The sequence below is a fragment of the Danio rerio genome, chromosome 1 (assembly GCF_049306965.1).
Source record: "Danio rerio strain Tuebingen ecotype United States chromosome 1, GRCz12tu, whole genome shotgun sequence".
NCBI classification, from domain to species: domain Eukaryota; kingdom Metazoa; phylum Chordata; class Actinopteri; order Cypriniformes; family Danionidae; genus Danio; species Danio rerio.
In genome coordinates this window covers 45,531,101-45,546,794 of record NC_133176.1, presented here as the reverse complement: position 1 = coordinate 45,546,794, position 15,694 = coordinate 45,531,101, and the positions used below count along the sequence as shown (strand labels likewise).

Sequence of the window (15,694 nt, the reverse complement as noted above, 5' to 3'; positions counted from 1 at the left end):
TTTTTTTTTTTTTGCATAGATTATTTGGCGCAACTATGCATTGACAGTGGTATGAACCCTTATAGTGGTGGTCAACTGTATATTAATATAATCTTTTATTATAATCATTATTATTATCATTTAAGATAAAGATCAGAGCAAACTATTTCTCACTATAAAGGGCTGACCCCTAATACTTCTTATTTTGACGTACTTCAGGGGGATGGTGAATCCGAATACATGGTGTACAATATACACTATAATCTCAAAAATCTCAGCAATTAAAGCCTAAATAACAACTTTAATCTCTGGAATTCAAGACAAAACAATGTACACATACAATCACAAAATTGCCAAAAGACAACTCTGATAGGGCCTGTTTCACTTACACTGTCCAGTAATCGGCCAGTACAAAAGCAACTTCAAAAACCCAATGCTAGACATCAAAAAACTTTACCAGGTGAAACAAACACTCATTAACGTCCTCATGGCAATTATCGATAAAGTATAGACTTTGGCTGCTACATATTTCATTAGTGAAGCTCAATACACAATTTTGATAATAGACAACAGTGCTTCCCACAGGTTTGAAATACACTTGCTGTGGTAGTAGTACATTATTAGTTAACAACATGTGACAAAGAAAACATATTTTCATTTTTTAACACAATTTTTACAATATTGCCAAAGCATTTTAAATGTATAAAATATGTAATATATTGACATCATTAAATTATCAAAATATGCAGCAAATGAGAAATAAATGACAGAAAAAAATGAATAAAATTTAGATGTAATTTCGTCCTCTCTAAGTATTAGTAAATGTTTTCTGAGTCGTTTAAATTTCAAAAATAATTATTTAATGTCTCTCTCATGACTACATGCATAAAATCATCGAAAACGAAAGCAAAAGCAAATCCCGAACATTTTAGTAGATTTAGAAATGCTGACCGGAAGCAAAAAGGTGCGGGTCTCAGTCTGTAAGAGTGTTAAGAATTCTCACGCACAGAACCAGCAGCTTGAAACGGCTAAAAGAGAAAAGATTTTCCACTACTTAATCGATCTCGGATGTTTGGTTATATTAGGTGGATACAAAATAGTGTAAAAGGATGGTAATAATAGTGTCACTAAAGGGTCACTAAATATACTTGGGTGGCCGTTAATATACCCAGTTAAGTAAACTCTATGTGTGGGAAGCACTGGACCATACACTGAAAAAAATGATTTAGGCCTCTATTAAATTAAACATAATTCAATTTAGTTTATTTTAAACAATTTAATTTAGTTGTTGATTTTATTAAATTATTATTAATCGGGTTTAAGTGAATTAGATGTGTTTTGAACCAATCTAAATTAATTAATTAAAGTCTATTAGAAAAAATTATGTTAGCTTTGTGCGCATGCGCGTTATGTTCCGTTGCCTCGGCGCCAAAGCCCAAAGGAAGGTTTACAGAATCCAGTCAGATGGAAGCAAGACGCCAGAGCCGGATTTCTGTACATCCATTTGCACAGTAAGTCACATTTTATATTGTACCAGACTGTTTATTAAAGAAAACTTTGTGGGTAACATAAACGCATAAAATGGTCTCTCGTTCGGACTGTCTATTTTGGTCGTTTTTAAATTTGACAGCGACCAGCCTTCGAGCGCGCTCGCAAGTTAAGCTAACAGTTAACGTTACACACGGTTTGACAAATCTCGTTTTTATGTCGCAGAATATATTAAATATTCTTTTTAGCAAGAATGTAGTTATGTAGACTTGATATATAATGTTTTTTAATGAAGTAAATGGCTATTTTCAAGAGAATAAGCATTTTCTTTGATGTGACGACAGTGTCCGTGATCCGCCATTCCAAACGAAAAAAGCTTCGTTGCTAACGTTAGCTCAGTCCTTTGTGAATTTACCGTGGCTTTTACTGTGGTTAACATTAAGCATGCGTTTAGATAGTTGTGAACGGACAGTAACATACTGATTTTGTTATAGAACGATTTGGTCTAGCGTTAGGGCACTACTGACTGTCTTAGGAGGTTGTCGAATGTGTGCCCATACTGGCGTAACATTAACTTTTAACGTAAAGGGCGTCCATTTATAGTTCTTTATTTTTTTACGTGAGATGCTGTAATTATGTCTTTGGGGTTATAATGCACTTAATAGGCTAACTTATATTCACAGCAAGTGTTTATCAGCCACCGATAAACGTCCAGCGCAGGGGTTAACTTAATGTGACTTTCCATATTCATAAAGTGCCTTTTACATCAACGATAATGTAATTTAATTAAAATAATATCCTTTAAATAAGCTGAAGCAATCATTTAGTTGTTCAAACGTAAAACACATGCAGACGAGTGCTAAAACTTCATATAAAATATTGTGGTTAAAATAAATTGACATTTTTAAGACATGGCGTTGAAGAATGGAATTTAATGCAGTGCTTTGACTGGTCTGAGACCCACTTTATATCGTATCAATCAGGCAGTGACGATTATCTTAATCATATTAATCACGTTCAGCAATTTGTTCAATAAGTAATTTATCTAAATGTATGTTGCCTAATATAATTAATCGGTAAACAATATGTTGATTAAGAAGTTGGTCATATTGTAACTTGTGCTGAATTTTGAACCTAAATGATAATCATGTGCTTCCTTTCATTTGAGGTACTGTACAACAAGTTTCCTTTGCTGAGTTCCTTGGTCAGGGGTTTAAACACATTTTCTGTCCAGTACTGCAGTTGGAATTTTCCATCAACATTTTTATGGTAAGTAACTGCAAAACATTTATCACTACACATTACAGTAAACAGTTTCTTAACTGAATATGTTGCTCTGAAAAATCTAAATAGTCCCAAAAAAGGAAATTTACTCACTATTCACTCACCATGTTTCCATGGTTCCAAACCTTTGAGTTTCTTTTATCTGTTGAACACAAGACAAAATATTTTAAAGAGTGTTAGAAACCAGTAATCATTGACATTCATAGTAGGAAAAACATATTATGGAAGTCAATGGTTACCGGTTTTCATCATTTTTCAAATTATCTTATGTTGTGTTTATCAGAACAAAGAAACTCAAACAGGTTTGTGACAAGTAAAGAATAAGTAAATGTTATTGTTGCTTCCCTAGTTTTCACAGTACTAGGGTGCAGTAAGAGCACAAACACAGAGTTCAACTTTGATTCAACTCCGTGATTCTCTCAAGAGAGCCGAAAAAAATGTCTGACCTGCCATAAAATGATTCGACTATCTGCCGACCAAGAGAGGTTATTCACCTTTTTTTCCTCCTGTACATTGCATCAACACAGCACAGCAAATATCAAAGTTGAAATTTAATTTGATTCAAAGAAGAGTCGCATCAGAATTTGGCTCAAAATTGCACAATAGAAATTCGGCCTTAAGCCTGGTTTGTACTTCTTCGTTGAGTGATTGGCGTGACCTACTGCGCATGCCCTGCGTGCAGCTGAGCACTTATACTTGTGCGCGCTGTTTGTGTTGTTCTACAATAACACTTACAAAAGCAGTAGGTTTATATGTTCCCTCTGTATGGAGTTTCTTCGCTTGGGTTTTGTTTTTTCTGAACACTACCTTAATGAACAAGCGGATAAAACTCGCTCATTCTGAGGCGGTAGCTGGCGGTCATGCAACAACTTTAATCATAAGGTAAACACAAAGCAACAGTTTCCACCTGGAGCTATTTCATGGGACTCTACACTTGTAAACACTCGCTCCAATGGGTTGGCGTGGCTCTCAACCCCGCCCACACACGCAAGCGCTACCAAGCCCACTAATAGAACGTGCGCTACGTGTTGTTGCGATGTGTAGTTACATTTTTGGAGAGATGCGCCACGGCAAGGGCTATTCAACTGCGCGCAGGCTGCGTCGGACCATACACGTGCATTTGACGCAGAAGTATAAATCAGCCTTTACATGTCTTTATCTTGGCTGAACATGTTAAATTACAAGGTAGTCGAAAAAAGAAATCACTTTTAATATAGTGTAACTAAACAAACTATTCACAAGTAAACAGTCAGTTGATTAAATAAATTTGAGTATCATTATAAATGTAATATACATGTAAGGGACAATCATCAGATTTAGGTGTGTTAAAGGATATTAAGTGCACAACATCGAGGCAAAGTTTAATGTTTAGATTATTACTGCAAGTTGAAATTTAATATAGTTTTAATTTCTAAATATAACATTTTAAAAATAAATATATAGGCTATGTTCTGAATAATGCTCATGTCCATGCTTGTCATGCCACAAACATACTTATATTCTATGTATTTGACGATGCAGTCAATGCATGCACTGAAAAAAATATGCTTATAGGCTACCTTTACCTGCAGGTTTCGCTAGCTGGGCAAAACTTAGATAGGCTATTAATAATGGATATACATTAAATATGTTTAATTTTATTTGTGAAAGCAAGAGAGAAACTTGTGGGAGTGCTGTAATAAAGGAGTCTCAAATGACTAACAGTTGTGCATTACGGTAACGTGTTTTATTCGGGACATGGCATATGACAAATAATCGATAACATTTGAGCTGGTTTCAGTTATTAATTTTTATTTTTAAAAATATATTTATTTAACAGGTGGCGCAGTGGGAAGCGCTCTCACCTCACAGCAAGAAGGTCGCTAGTTTGATTCTCGACTGGATCAGTTGGCATTTCTGTGTGGAGTCTACATGATCTCCCCGCGTTCGCATGGGTTTCCTCCGGGTGCTCCGGTTTCCCCCACAAGTCCAAAGACATGCGCTATAGGGGAATTGGGTAAGTTAAATTGTCGTAGTGTGTGTGTGTAAATGAAAGTGTATGGATGTTTCCAAGTGATGGTTTGCAGCTGGAAGGGCATCCGCTGTGTAAAACATGCTGGATCAGTTGGCGGTTCATTTCGCTGTGGCGACACCAGATTAATAAAGGGATTAAGCTGAGAAGAAAATAAATTAATATTTATTTAACTTAATGTTAATATAACACTACTGATGATTTTTAGCTGAATCTGTGGTACATGGTGATCCAAATAATGGCAGCGAATGAGGATGGGTTTTTCAGTTTAAGAATAAAGTCCAAATCTAAAGCCATGGCTCCTGATGAAGGTCCTGTAAAGTGAAACGATTGGTCTGTGTAAGAAATTTAACATTATTTGCAATATTAGCATTAATCCACGGCCTGGTCAAACAGATGGTTTTTGGGTTGTGAGACGTAGTTTAGACGAAGTTATCGGCGATTCTTCCAATTGTAAAGTCATGCAGTGTTCAAGTCCCTGTCGCCGATCCATCTTGCAGTGAAAATAAAGCAGCAACGACTACTTTCAAAATCATGCAGTCTGAACTCGGCATTAGTTAATGAATAAACTTAGAGACCTGGATATCGACACGTCTCTCTGCAACTGGATTATGGACTTTCTGTCTAAAAGACCTCAGAATGTTAGATCAGGCCACATCTGCTCCACCATCTTCACACTCAACCCTGGTGTACCACAGGGCTGTGTACTGAGCCTCTTCCTCTACTTCTTTTTTACTATCAACTGTAGGCCTGTGAATAGATCCAACATCATCATCAAATTTGCAGATGACACCACAGTGATTGGTCTAATCAGCAATAATGATGAGACGGCCTACAGGGAGGAGATACATCATCTGTCCACTTGGCCACTACCAAGCCGACCAATCACAGAGCTTGCGCTACGTGTCGTTGCGATGTGTAGTTACATTTTTTGAGAGGTGCATGTCAGCGACGGCCACGGCGAAGGGCTATGCGTCAGCACCGTAGCATTGGCGTGCGTTTGACGCAGAAGTATAAATCAGCCTTAAGGAACAGCACTTTCCTCAGAGCTGTCCCTTTTTCAACTCTATCCCCCACTAATTATTTTGCCCTCCTAATACACCCCCACTGTCCTCATAACTTGTACTCCTCATTATCATTGCACTATTTAACATTTGCACATTTAAAAATTACACATTCATTGCACTACATTAGACTGATTCATTCATTTGAACTATACATATACTGTACACTTGTAATTGTTTATCTACCTGTACACTTCTGATTATTAATAGCAACCTGTACATATAATAATTTATTTTAAATTTCTGTTCATAGCTAATACAACCTGTATATAATGTTGATAGTACATCCATCTGTAAATATCACTATATAAGTGTATATAGTAAATATCTATATATTTACTATACTATGTATATATAAATATCACTATATAATAAGTTTTTCTATATCTGCACTTTATAACTTATACCTGTATACTGCACTTGCTGCTATTGCACTGCTGGTTAGACCTAAACTGATTTTCGTTGCATTGTACTTGTACATGTGTAATGACAATAAAGTTTAATCTAATCTAATACATTTCTTAACGTTTTCCAATTTGTCATTTATGTATTTAACTAATCAAATTTGTATTATTTACAGACAACCAATGTCCATGTCAAAAGAGCGTCTATTCTTCAAGCTCTCTTTACTTACCTTGGTGAGGATGAGGCATGCCTGGTGAAAGAATACATGGTGAGTGCATCATAGTACTAGTGCTTGCACCTGGGCTATAAGAAAGAACTGCTTTGTTCAGAGGCTGAGGGTGGGGTTACAGTGGCCAATGAGACAAACAGAAACTTTTTTGAGTGCCATATTTGAATTAATAGGTGAACCTAATGTTGAACACATTATGGTCTATTCAAATCACATTGCGCTGCACAAACACTTGCTAGATTCGTGCAAGTAAGTTGCATACTAATTCAATGCAAAAGTATGAATAGAACAATGAACAAAATATTTTAATATCTCAAAAACAAAATTTATAATTTTAAAGAATTTAAAAATAGTGTTTTCACTGTATATGTCAATGGCTTTTTTCTTTTTTTAAATGCTTTCTATTTCCATATATTTGTACATGAAGAAAAAAAAAATGCCATTGGTCACTACACGCGTAAGAGCAACCTATTATCTTTTGCCTCAAACTCTTGCATTGTAATGGTAATACACACTGTTATTGAACCGTGAGAAAACTATCAGCTTGTTGAGTGTGACATCACATCGCTTGACTATATCAAATAGTATTGGGAGACTCAACAAATGGTAATAATAAACATTTACAAAGCGATGTAATACTTTTTGAAAATCACAATATGTGCCTAATATTAGTATGCCTAAAAATACTAAATGATTAAAAGTTGCATATGTTTCTTAATCCTTTGACGTTCTCAGCATTGGGTTCAGATCTGTGTTTGACCCCGGAGATATTCATTGTTTAGTCCAGGGGTGTCCAAGCTTGGTTCTGGAGGGCCTGTGTCCTGCTAAGTTTAGTTCCAATTGCAATTCCAAGTCCAATTAGACACACCTATGCTAGCTAATCAAGCTCTTACTAGGTGATCTAGAAACTATCTTGCCTCAACACACCTGCAAGGATGAGCTAAAATCGACAGAACACTGGCCCTCCAAGAAGGAGTTTGGACACCCCTGTTTTAGTCTTTCTAAACAGTATTATTATTTCTAAATTACAAACAAATAGTCACAGAATTACAAGTAAACCACTTTTTTCCAAAAAAGAGAAAATTTATGTTTATGTTAAGGTTAAAATTACTGTTTAAAAGCAACTTGACATGTATTACATTTTTAGGTCAATGGGTGGCCGTACTAACAATCAAAAATGTATTGCTGAATAATTCTTCAAAAATGTTTAATCTAATAATGAAACATGACGTTTTAAAGTATGACGTTTTAAAGTATGAATTCAAGTTTTAAATTTGTATATTTACTTATACATTTAAAATATACTTAATATATTTAAATTATTTTGGTTTAATTAATGACACGTAAAAATACTAATTAAATAAATATACATGTCTATTAATTTGTCCAATTAAATTTGTTTTATTATCATTGTACTTTTTTTTTTATTATTTGCAGAGGTCCTGTGGGTCTTTGAAAAGTCTTAAGTATTAAATTAGATTTTTACAATTTAAGGTCATAAAAAGTCTTAAATTTGAGAGGTCTTAAATTTTGCATCAAGGTGTGACATTTCTACTGAATTTCATTCGCTGATGTTTATTTTACTTGTGCACAATTATTCTTAAGCCTTGTGTGCTGTTGAGAATATTAATTTGGAGACAGATTTCTTTGTTTGAGCTCATGAAAGTGAGACTTTTGCACACATTGTTTTGAAAGTTGCTTATTTACATTTTTTCAGACATACAGTAAACATAGTAAGTGTATTTATGCACACATACACACACACACACACACACACACACACACACTATCATTTACTGTTTATACTCCAAAGAACTCAAAAAATATAAAAGCCAGAAACTTTTTTGCACAGGACTATCTAAATGGTTATGCTGTCAACTGATCATCAACAGTAAAAATGACAAAATATACATTTACCAAAAAGGGAAGATAACCAGCAACAATGCGTGATTACATGCTGTCATGGATTTGCATCCAAAAAATGTTTTAATGGAAGTCAATGGGGCAAAAAAACAGCAACTAACATAAGGAAAGGGTAGTAAATTTAAATAATACAGAAGGGTTAAGGTGAACAATTGTGACCGGGTATATTGATATACAGTGGGTCTGATCAGAAGGTATTTTCACATTCAAGTGGCCAAATCTGTGGTTTTCAAGCCTTAAACCTTGGGTAATATTATTTAAATAATAATGTAATAATGCTTCCTTGACATTATATTTAGTTTTCAACATATTACTGTATTGTTTGCCTTTCAATTATTTTTTCCAAAATTATTTTTAGTTAGTCTTAAAAGATCTTAAATTTACCCTGAGAAAACCTGAATAAACCCTGTAAATAATTGTGAAGAAGTCGTACTTGCAGATCATGCACAAATATATATACGCCAATATGCAATCATAAATGATTGTTTTAATATTTCACAGGTATCAATGTGGGTTTGGGGAGGGCCGTTAAGGTTTTGGTTTTATTTACATTTGATTTCTTCTGACTTTTTACAAAATATGTTTCAAAAACAATGTCTAATAATGGTTTCTTTTTATTTAAATATAGGACAATCAAAAAGAAGAATTTTTGAAGGACCTGACAAACACCGCCATGGCCATATGTGTCATCAAAAAGGAAAGAGGAGATTATGAGGACATTGGCATCGTTGTGGATGGAACAGTGATTATTGAACAGATAAAATCTGTTGCACAAGCCTGTGCACTGATGTTGGGGGCAATTTATGTGCTTGATTTGGCCTACCCAAAAGAACTCAAATACTATTACGAGTTTGCCCAAAAAGTACTTGTGCAAATGAACTCTGACAAGCTCTCCTCAAAGGTTCTCATACTGGAAAACAGTGTGATACTGTAATTTTAAGCATTGAAGTGTTAATAAATGCTCAACAACCAAAATGTATATCATATATAAATTGCAGTTTAGTGTAGGAATTGTTTAATAAGTGAATTCAGTTTTCTTTGTGTGCAAAATTAATTAGCTGTAGGAACTTGTTTTAAATGGTGTGCGTGTGTGTGTGTGTATGTGTGAGAGAGAGAGAGAGAGAACATGTGCATTCTATAAACTTTGTATTTATTCCATTTCATACAACTTGTAGTTGCTCAATATGTTAATGAGTCATTTTTTAAAGTTAATTAGTTGATTATTTTGTGTATTGGGGTGTGTGTGTGTGTGTGTCATAAGGATTGCCGTTTGCTCCAAGACTTCATACAGTTTCTTTTATGTGTTGGTTTAAATTAAATGTGCTGTACAAACTGTTTATTGTGTTATGGTGTGCTGCTAAAGCATTTTTAGGCAGTGATTTAGGTTTTGTTAAAAAAAATGCATCTTAAAAAGTCATTAAAATGAATTCAAAACAAATGTGGTCAAGTGTCATTTCAAAGTGTATTTGCAAGCAATTTAATGATCATTTTAGACATCAAAAATAAATAGATATAAGTAGGAATAACATAATTAAATTATAGTGAACTAAATGAATTTCATTAGATAAATGTAACTAAATAAAATTGATTAAATCCAACTTATTTTGATTGTTTAAATCCAACACATAAATTGAGTAAATCCAACCTAATTTGATTGTTTAAATCCAACACATATAAATTGAGTAAATCCAACCTAATTTGATTGTTTAAATCCAACACATATAAATTGAGTAAATCCAACTAAAATTGTTTGCTTAAACTTAACCCAATTCAATTATTTGCAACAGCTTGCTTTAAAAAAATTAAGTAAATCCAATGAATCATTTTTTTCAGTGTACTGTGTGTTACCGAGTGACAAACAGGTATATTACGTAGATAACTAAGTGAACTGATTGCATTTTTGAGATTAACAACTTGACAATCAACAGATATCAATTGCACATATTCAAAACAGCATTTTGGTTGACCTAATATGAATTCAACACAAACATATATCACAAGACTAAGATGAACAAAACCCATTGTTAAAGGAGTTTGTATTCTGAGTCGAGAAACTGCTGGAAAATGTGCAATTTTGGGGGGGTAAGTCAATTTTTGGGGGCCTTTTAGCTTTTCACAAAGTGTTTCATTTTCAGTATAATGCAAATATTATAATAATTATAAAATAAAACCCAAAATCCACTTGTTTCCAAGTGTTTCTTTTGCAATAATTATTTTGAAGTGGGATTTGTTCATTCATCGGAGCAGGCACAGGACGTCAACAAGAGGTCAGATTGATGGTGTACCCCAACGTAATGTCAGAACCGAACATAAAGCCGACATCAATGTCCAACCTAAAATCAACCAAATATTACCATCTAATGATGTTACAGCTTGACTTTGTGTAGACATTACTAATATGACGTCTATCAGGCATTGGATTTTGGTAGTCAAACGTGACAAATAAATGCCAGTATTTAACGTTAATATGACGTTGGTTAAAGATGTTGGCTTAGCGTTGGATTTTGGTCATTTTCCAACGCAACCTAAAAACAACCAAATATCAACGTCATTTGATATCATTATTGGACTTCAAAATAACATTGTCCTTAGATGCTGGCTAGACATTGAATTTTGGTCACCTGATATCACAACCTAATTTATTCTAAATGTATCATTTTATTCTCGACTTCATCCAGTGTTCAAAAGTAAAAAATTTGTGGTAGAAACATATGCAAATTAGTTCCTTTTATATTAGGTAATGCTTTAAATTAATATGTATATAACATGTTAGACTTTTAATGCAAAATAACATCAATTTATCAAATTTATTTGTCAACTGGGAAAGCATCCTGATAACTATTAGTACAACTATATTTCTTTTACCCTGTTCACCTGTAGCCTCAAGCAAGCAGACCCACAAATAAGAAGCGTAAATCCAGCAAGACTTTACCTGTGTGACCAGCGGCTCCAACAACCTCTCCACCGTCAGTGTGCGAATCTCCAGACTCTTGGGGTCCCATTTTAGCAAGATTGGGGACGTAGCGCTCGTCATGTTTACTCTGCAAAGAAAAGGAAAGGCAGAGTGAATAGTTGACAGGATGTAATAGATGTTAAAAACAGAGAACGACACTTTAATAGGATGATAAAAGGACAAGGTGCAGACATCACAGACTTGATTATGTATTGTATGCTTCATGGCTCTCTTAACAAAATCAAAGGCCAGTGAGCCTGCCGCGCATCTATTATTAAAACAGAAAAACCTCTTCGTTGAAAACTCTTTAAATGTTGCGCATCCATCACGCCAAAATGCTAAAACCGGGATGATAAAATATTGAAATGACGCACCGCATTAAAGGCTAATGATTTCAAAATGAGTCTTAATGTGGGATCCAGACATTGTTGTGCAAGTCAGACTGTATCAGCTCACTTTTAATGAGGAAAAACAAACTAGAGGGATCATAACACGTTGCCCAAGAAGTGTTGTGAATTTCTCCTATTTTAATTATGTAACTAAAAGAGTCACAAAGCTCTCAAACTTCACAAACTTTTTAATTAATATGATATGTGAGTTTACTTAAGCGACACAGTTTTAGTGGAAGTGCTATTTACAAAACAGTATTTATTAAAGCCAAAATGTACTTGCAGGTTACGAAGTGGTTTGTCGAAGTGGTTCACGTGCACATGAGAGAGTGACAGCAGCAAAAACAAATGCTGAATCAAAACTTTTTAAAATCCTGAATCAATACTGGAGTTACTTTTGCACACTGGACGAAGTATTTCTTTTAGACAGGTAATGTTTTGTTTTAAAAACTATTTTAGTCAAGCAAAGCTTATGTAGATTTTGTAGTTTTACGAATTCAGTCAATGAAATCTTCCGGCCAAAGATTGAAGTAACTAATTTCAATTTCATAAGGGACGTTTTACAGCATCGATAATTCATTCATTCATTTTCTTGACGGCTTAGTCCCTTTATTAATCCGGGGTCGCCACAGCAGAATGAACCGCCAACTTATCCAGCAAGTTTTTACGCAGCAGATGCCCTTCCAGCCGCAACCCATCTCTGGGAAACATCCACACACAAATTCACACACACACTCATACACTACGGACAATTTAGCCTACCCTATTCACCTGTACCACATGTTTTTGGACTGTGGGGGAAACCAGAGCACCCGGAGGAAACCCACGCGAATGCAGGGAGAACATGCAAACTCCACACAGAAACGCCAACTGAGCCGAGGCTATAATAGCGCTATTCCACCTAACCTGCTTTACTGAGCTGAAATATCAACATGTGACCATATATTGTTGTGACTATATCACTATATTGTTTACCATGCTACTTTGAATATTCGGTCTGAAATAGCATGTAAGTATGGCTTAGAAATAACTGTAGGTCCTGCAGCCCGTCAGCCAATCATTAAGCATACAGTAGACGCTTTAGGACAAAGCGAGTAAGAGTGAGACCAGCGATGCTCGCATGCATTAACTATAGCACATTATAACAAGCTTTGCTTGCAAGACAACTGAAAATGTGCTACATATAATACTGTTTTTATTCGGAATTGTAGTATTAATAAGTACTATAAAGATTTATAACTAGCGAACGACACAAAATATAAAAATGATTGTTTTTCTGACTGTTCCTCAGAATTATAAGGTAATAAAGGGAGACACAACATTTTCTCTGTAAAAACAAATTTTATTTGAAGAATTTTGAGCCTGACTTTATCCAATGTTCAATGGTTTCCCTAGAAATTTATGCAAATGAGCTCATATTTAAATAAATAATACACATTATATATTCATTCATTTATTTTCTTTTCGGCTTAGTCCCGGGGTCTTAATCCGGGATTGCCACAGCGAAATGAACCGGCAACTTATCCAGCACATGTTTTATGCAGCGGATGCCCTTCCAGCTGCAACCCATTTCTGGGGAACACACATAGACTCTCATTCACACACATACACTAAGGACAATTTTAGCTTACCCAATTCACCTGTACCGCATGTCTTTGGACTTGTGGGGGGAAACCGGCTGCACAGTGCCTCGGCCCTTATCTGGGTCAATTGGCGTTTCTGTGTGGAGTTTGCATGTTTTCCCCATGTTCGCATAGGTTTTCTCTGGGTGCTCCGGTTTCCCTCACAGTCCAAAGACGTGTGCTAATTACTCGCTGAAGCTAAGCAGGGCTAAGCCTGTTCATTACCTGGATGAGAGACCACATGGGAAACGTTCGAGGTTACAGAAGTAACCCTTCGTTCCCCGAGGAGGGGAACGGAAGTGCCATGAATGAATGGGAGGATTCGGATCAGAAGCCGCTTATCTGGAGAGTATTGAACGGGCCAATGAATGAAATTAATTGGCAGCGTAAGCTTGCGCAGGTGTGCGACATCTGCAATCATCTCAGCATATAAGCACACCTGAAGCCAGCAGACGCCATCCTTTTAAGCTGAAGAGACTTTCAAACAGCTAAGGGACAGTCATTATGGCGACGGAATATGGCACTTCCGTTCCCCTCCTCGGGGAACGAAGGGTTACTTCTGTAACCTCGAACGTTCCCCTTCGGTTGGGGAACTTCAGTGCCATGAATGGGAGAATATGGAAAGCGCCATAATGACTGCACCTTACCAACACCCCCGATGAGGAGATAGTCAAGCAAGCGTGACGCACCCACATCATGGGGGGCGCGGTCCTCCAACGTGTCCCTGGCCCTAATTTATCCTACTTCAACAGAAGTTTTACGGATTTAGATATATTTTTTGGGAAGTCGTGAGCATCTAGATAATTCTAGGAAATACGACAGTACGTTGGGAAGCGTGCAATCCCGATAGGGAGGACGCTGCGGAGGCCATCCGTTACCCAAGGGGGGGATAGATGGCAGAATTTACCTATGGACTAGCCCTAAAAAGGGGGAGTACGCATAGCAAAGAGTGGTTAGCGGAGAGGGAAGACACGGGTCCGCCCAGGGGGGGGACTTAACCGTGGCGGAATAAGCATATGGGATCGCCTAGTGGGGATCACGCATAGCAGGCACCTATACCCAAAACGCGGGCTGACCAGCGGGCAGACCTACAACGTAGTGGGCCAGCAAGTGACTCCTCCGCTGAGTCAGTGCTGGGGGCCACGGAGGAATCTGCAGGGCTCACCTGACGGGGAACTTTACTGACAGATAAAAAAGGCGCACGTACCTCCGTGTTAGGGAGAATGGCGCAGCAAGCGTGTTTCAACACCCTACCGAGTTGTCTCCTCAATCACCAAAGGGTTACCTAATACCCTTGAGGAAACCGGCTCCACTCGCAGATTGTAAAACCTTGCAAATGTGTTGGGTGTCGCCCAGCCCGCAGCTCTACAGATGTCTGTTAGAGAGGCGCCGCTTGCACGCGCCCAAGAGGATGCAACGCTCCGAGTGGAGTGTGCACGTACTCCCGGGGGACACGGCTGACCTCGACTCGAATAAGCGAGTGAAATGGCATCCACAATCCAGTGGGATAATCTTTGTTTCGATACGGCACTTCCCTGCTGCCGACCGCCATAACAGACAAAGAGCTGCTCAGATGATCTAAAATTCTGAGTACGGTCCACATAAATGCGCAGAGCGCGAACTGGACAAAGTAAAGAAAGGGCTGGGTCTGCCTCCTCCGGGGGCAGCGCTTGCAGGTTCACTACCTGATCTCTAAAGGGGGTGGTAGGAACCTTGGGCACATAACCGGGGCGGGGTCTCAGGATAACGTGAGAGTAATCCGGCCCGAATTCCAGGCACGAGTCACTGACCGAAAATGCCTCCAGGTCCCCGACCCTCTTGATGGAGGCCAACGCAACCAGCAGAGCTGTCTTCAGGGACAGAAATCTTAGAGATACTGATTCGAGTGGCTCAAAGGGATCGGATCGCAGACTCGTGAGAACGAGGGCGAGATCCCAAGAGGGCATGAGAGGGGGGCGAGATGGATTAATTCGCCTAGCACCCCTAAGGAACTGGATGACCAGGTTATGCTTTCCCACGGTGCCGCCAGCTACCGCGCTATGATAAGCGGAGATGGCGGCCACGTAAACCTTGAGAGTGGAGGGCGACAGCCTGCTGTCCAACTTCTCTTGAAGGAAAGAGAGCACAACACTAATCTGGCAATTTCGGGGGTCTTCTCTGCGAGAGACGCACCATTCAGTGAATAGACTCCACTTCAGGGCGTAGGCCCGCCTCGTGGAGGGGGCTCTAGCCTGAGTGATGGTATTAACCACCGCAGTCGGTAGGTTACCTAAGTCTTCCTCGCGTCTAGGGACCACACGTGGAGGTTCCAAAGATCGGGGCGAGGGTGCCAGATGGTGCCCTGTCC

The 15,694-nt window shown here is 37.6% G+C and overlaps 1 protein-coding gene and 1 long non-coding RNA gene across 7 annotated transcripts in view; one reads left to right on the top strand and one right to left on the bottom strand.

Moving 5' to 3' along the window:
- The window catches only part of ctnna2 (catenin (cadherin-associated protein), alpha 2), an 814,561-nt gene that overhangs the window by 747,181 nt on the left and 51,686 nt on the right, over window positions 1-15,694 (bottom strand). For 3 of the 4 annotated variants that reach the window (XM_005160072.6, XM_073948057.1, XM_073948056.1), the window contains exon 2: window positions 11,316-11,424. In XM_005160072.6, the coding sequence (XP_005160129.1) occupies window positions 11,316-11,417 (102 nt within the window). In that variant the 5' untranslated portion in view covers window positions 11,418-11,424. Of the gene's footprint in view, window positions 1-11,315; window positions 11,425-15,694 lie in introns of those variants that run through there. The other variant, NM_001159372.1, reaches the window with a different exon arrangement.
- LOC101882853 (uncharacterized) lies at window positions 1,410-9,821 on the top strand. Of its 3 annotated transcripts, XR_012407439.1 has the most exons (6): window positions 1,410-1,490; window positions 2,636-2,736; window positions 3,101-3,236; window positions 4,571-4,747; window positions 6,407-6,499; window positions 9,012-9,821. It is a non-coding gene; the product is annotated as an uncharacterized lncRNA (long non-coding RNA). The 3 variants fall into 3 exon arrangements; XR_011015630.2 differs by lacking the exon at window positions 3,101-3,236; XR_012407441.1 differs by lacking the exon at window positions 3,101-3,236 and having other exon boundaries at window positions 4,571-6,139; window positions 6,203-6,499.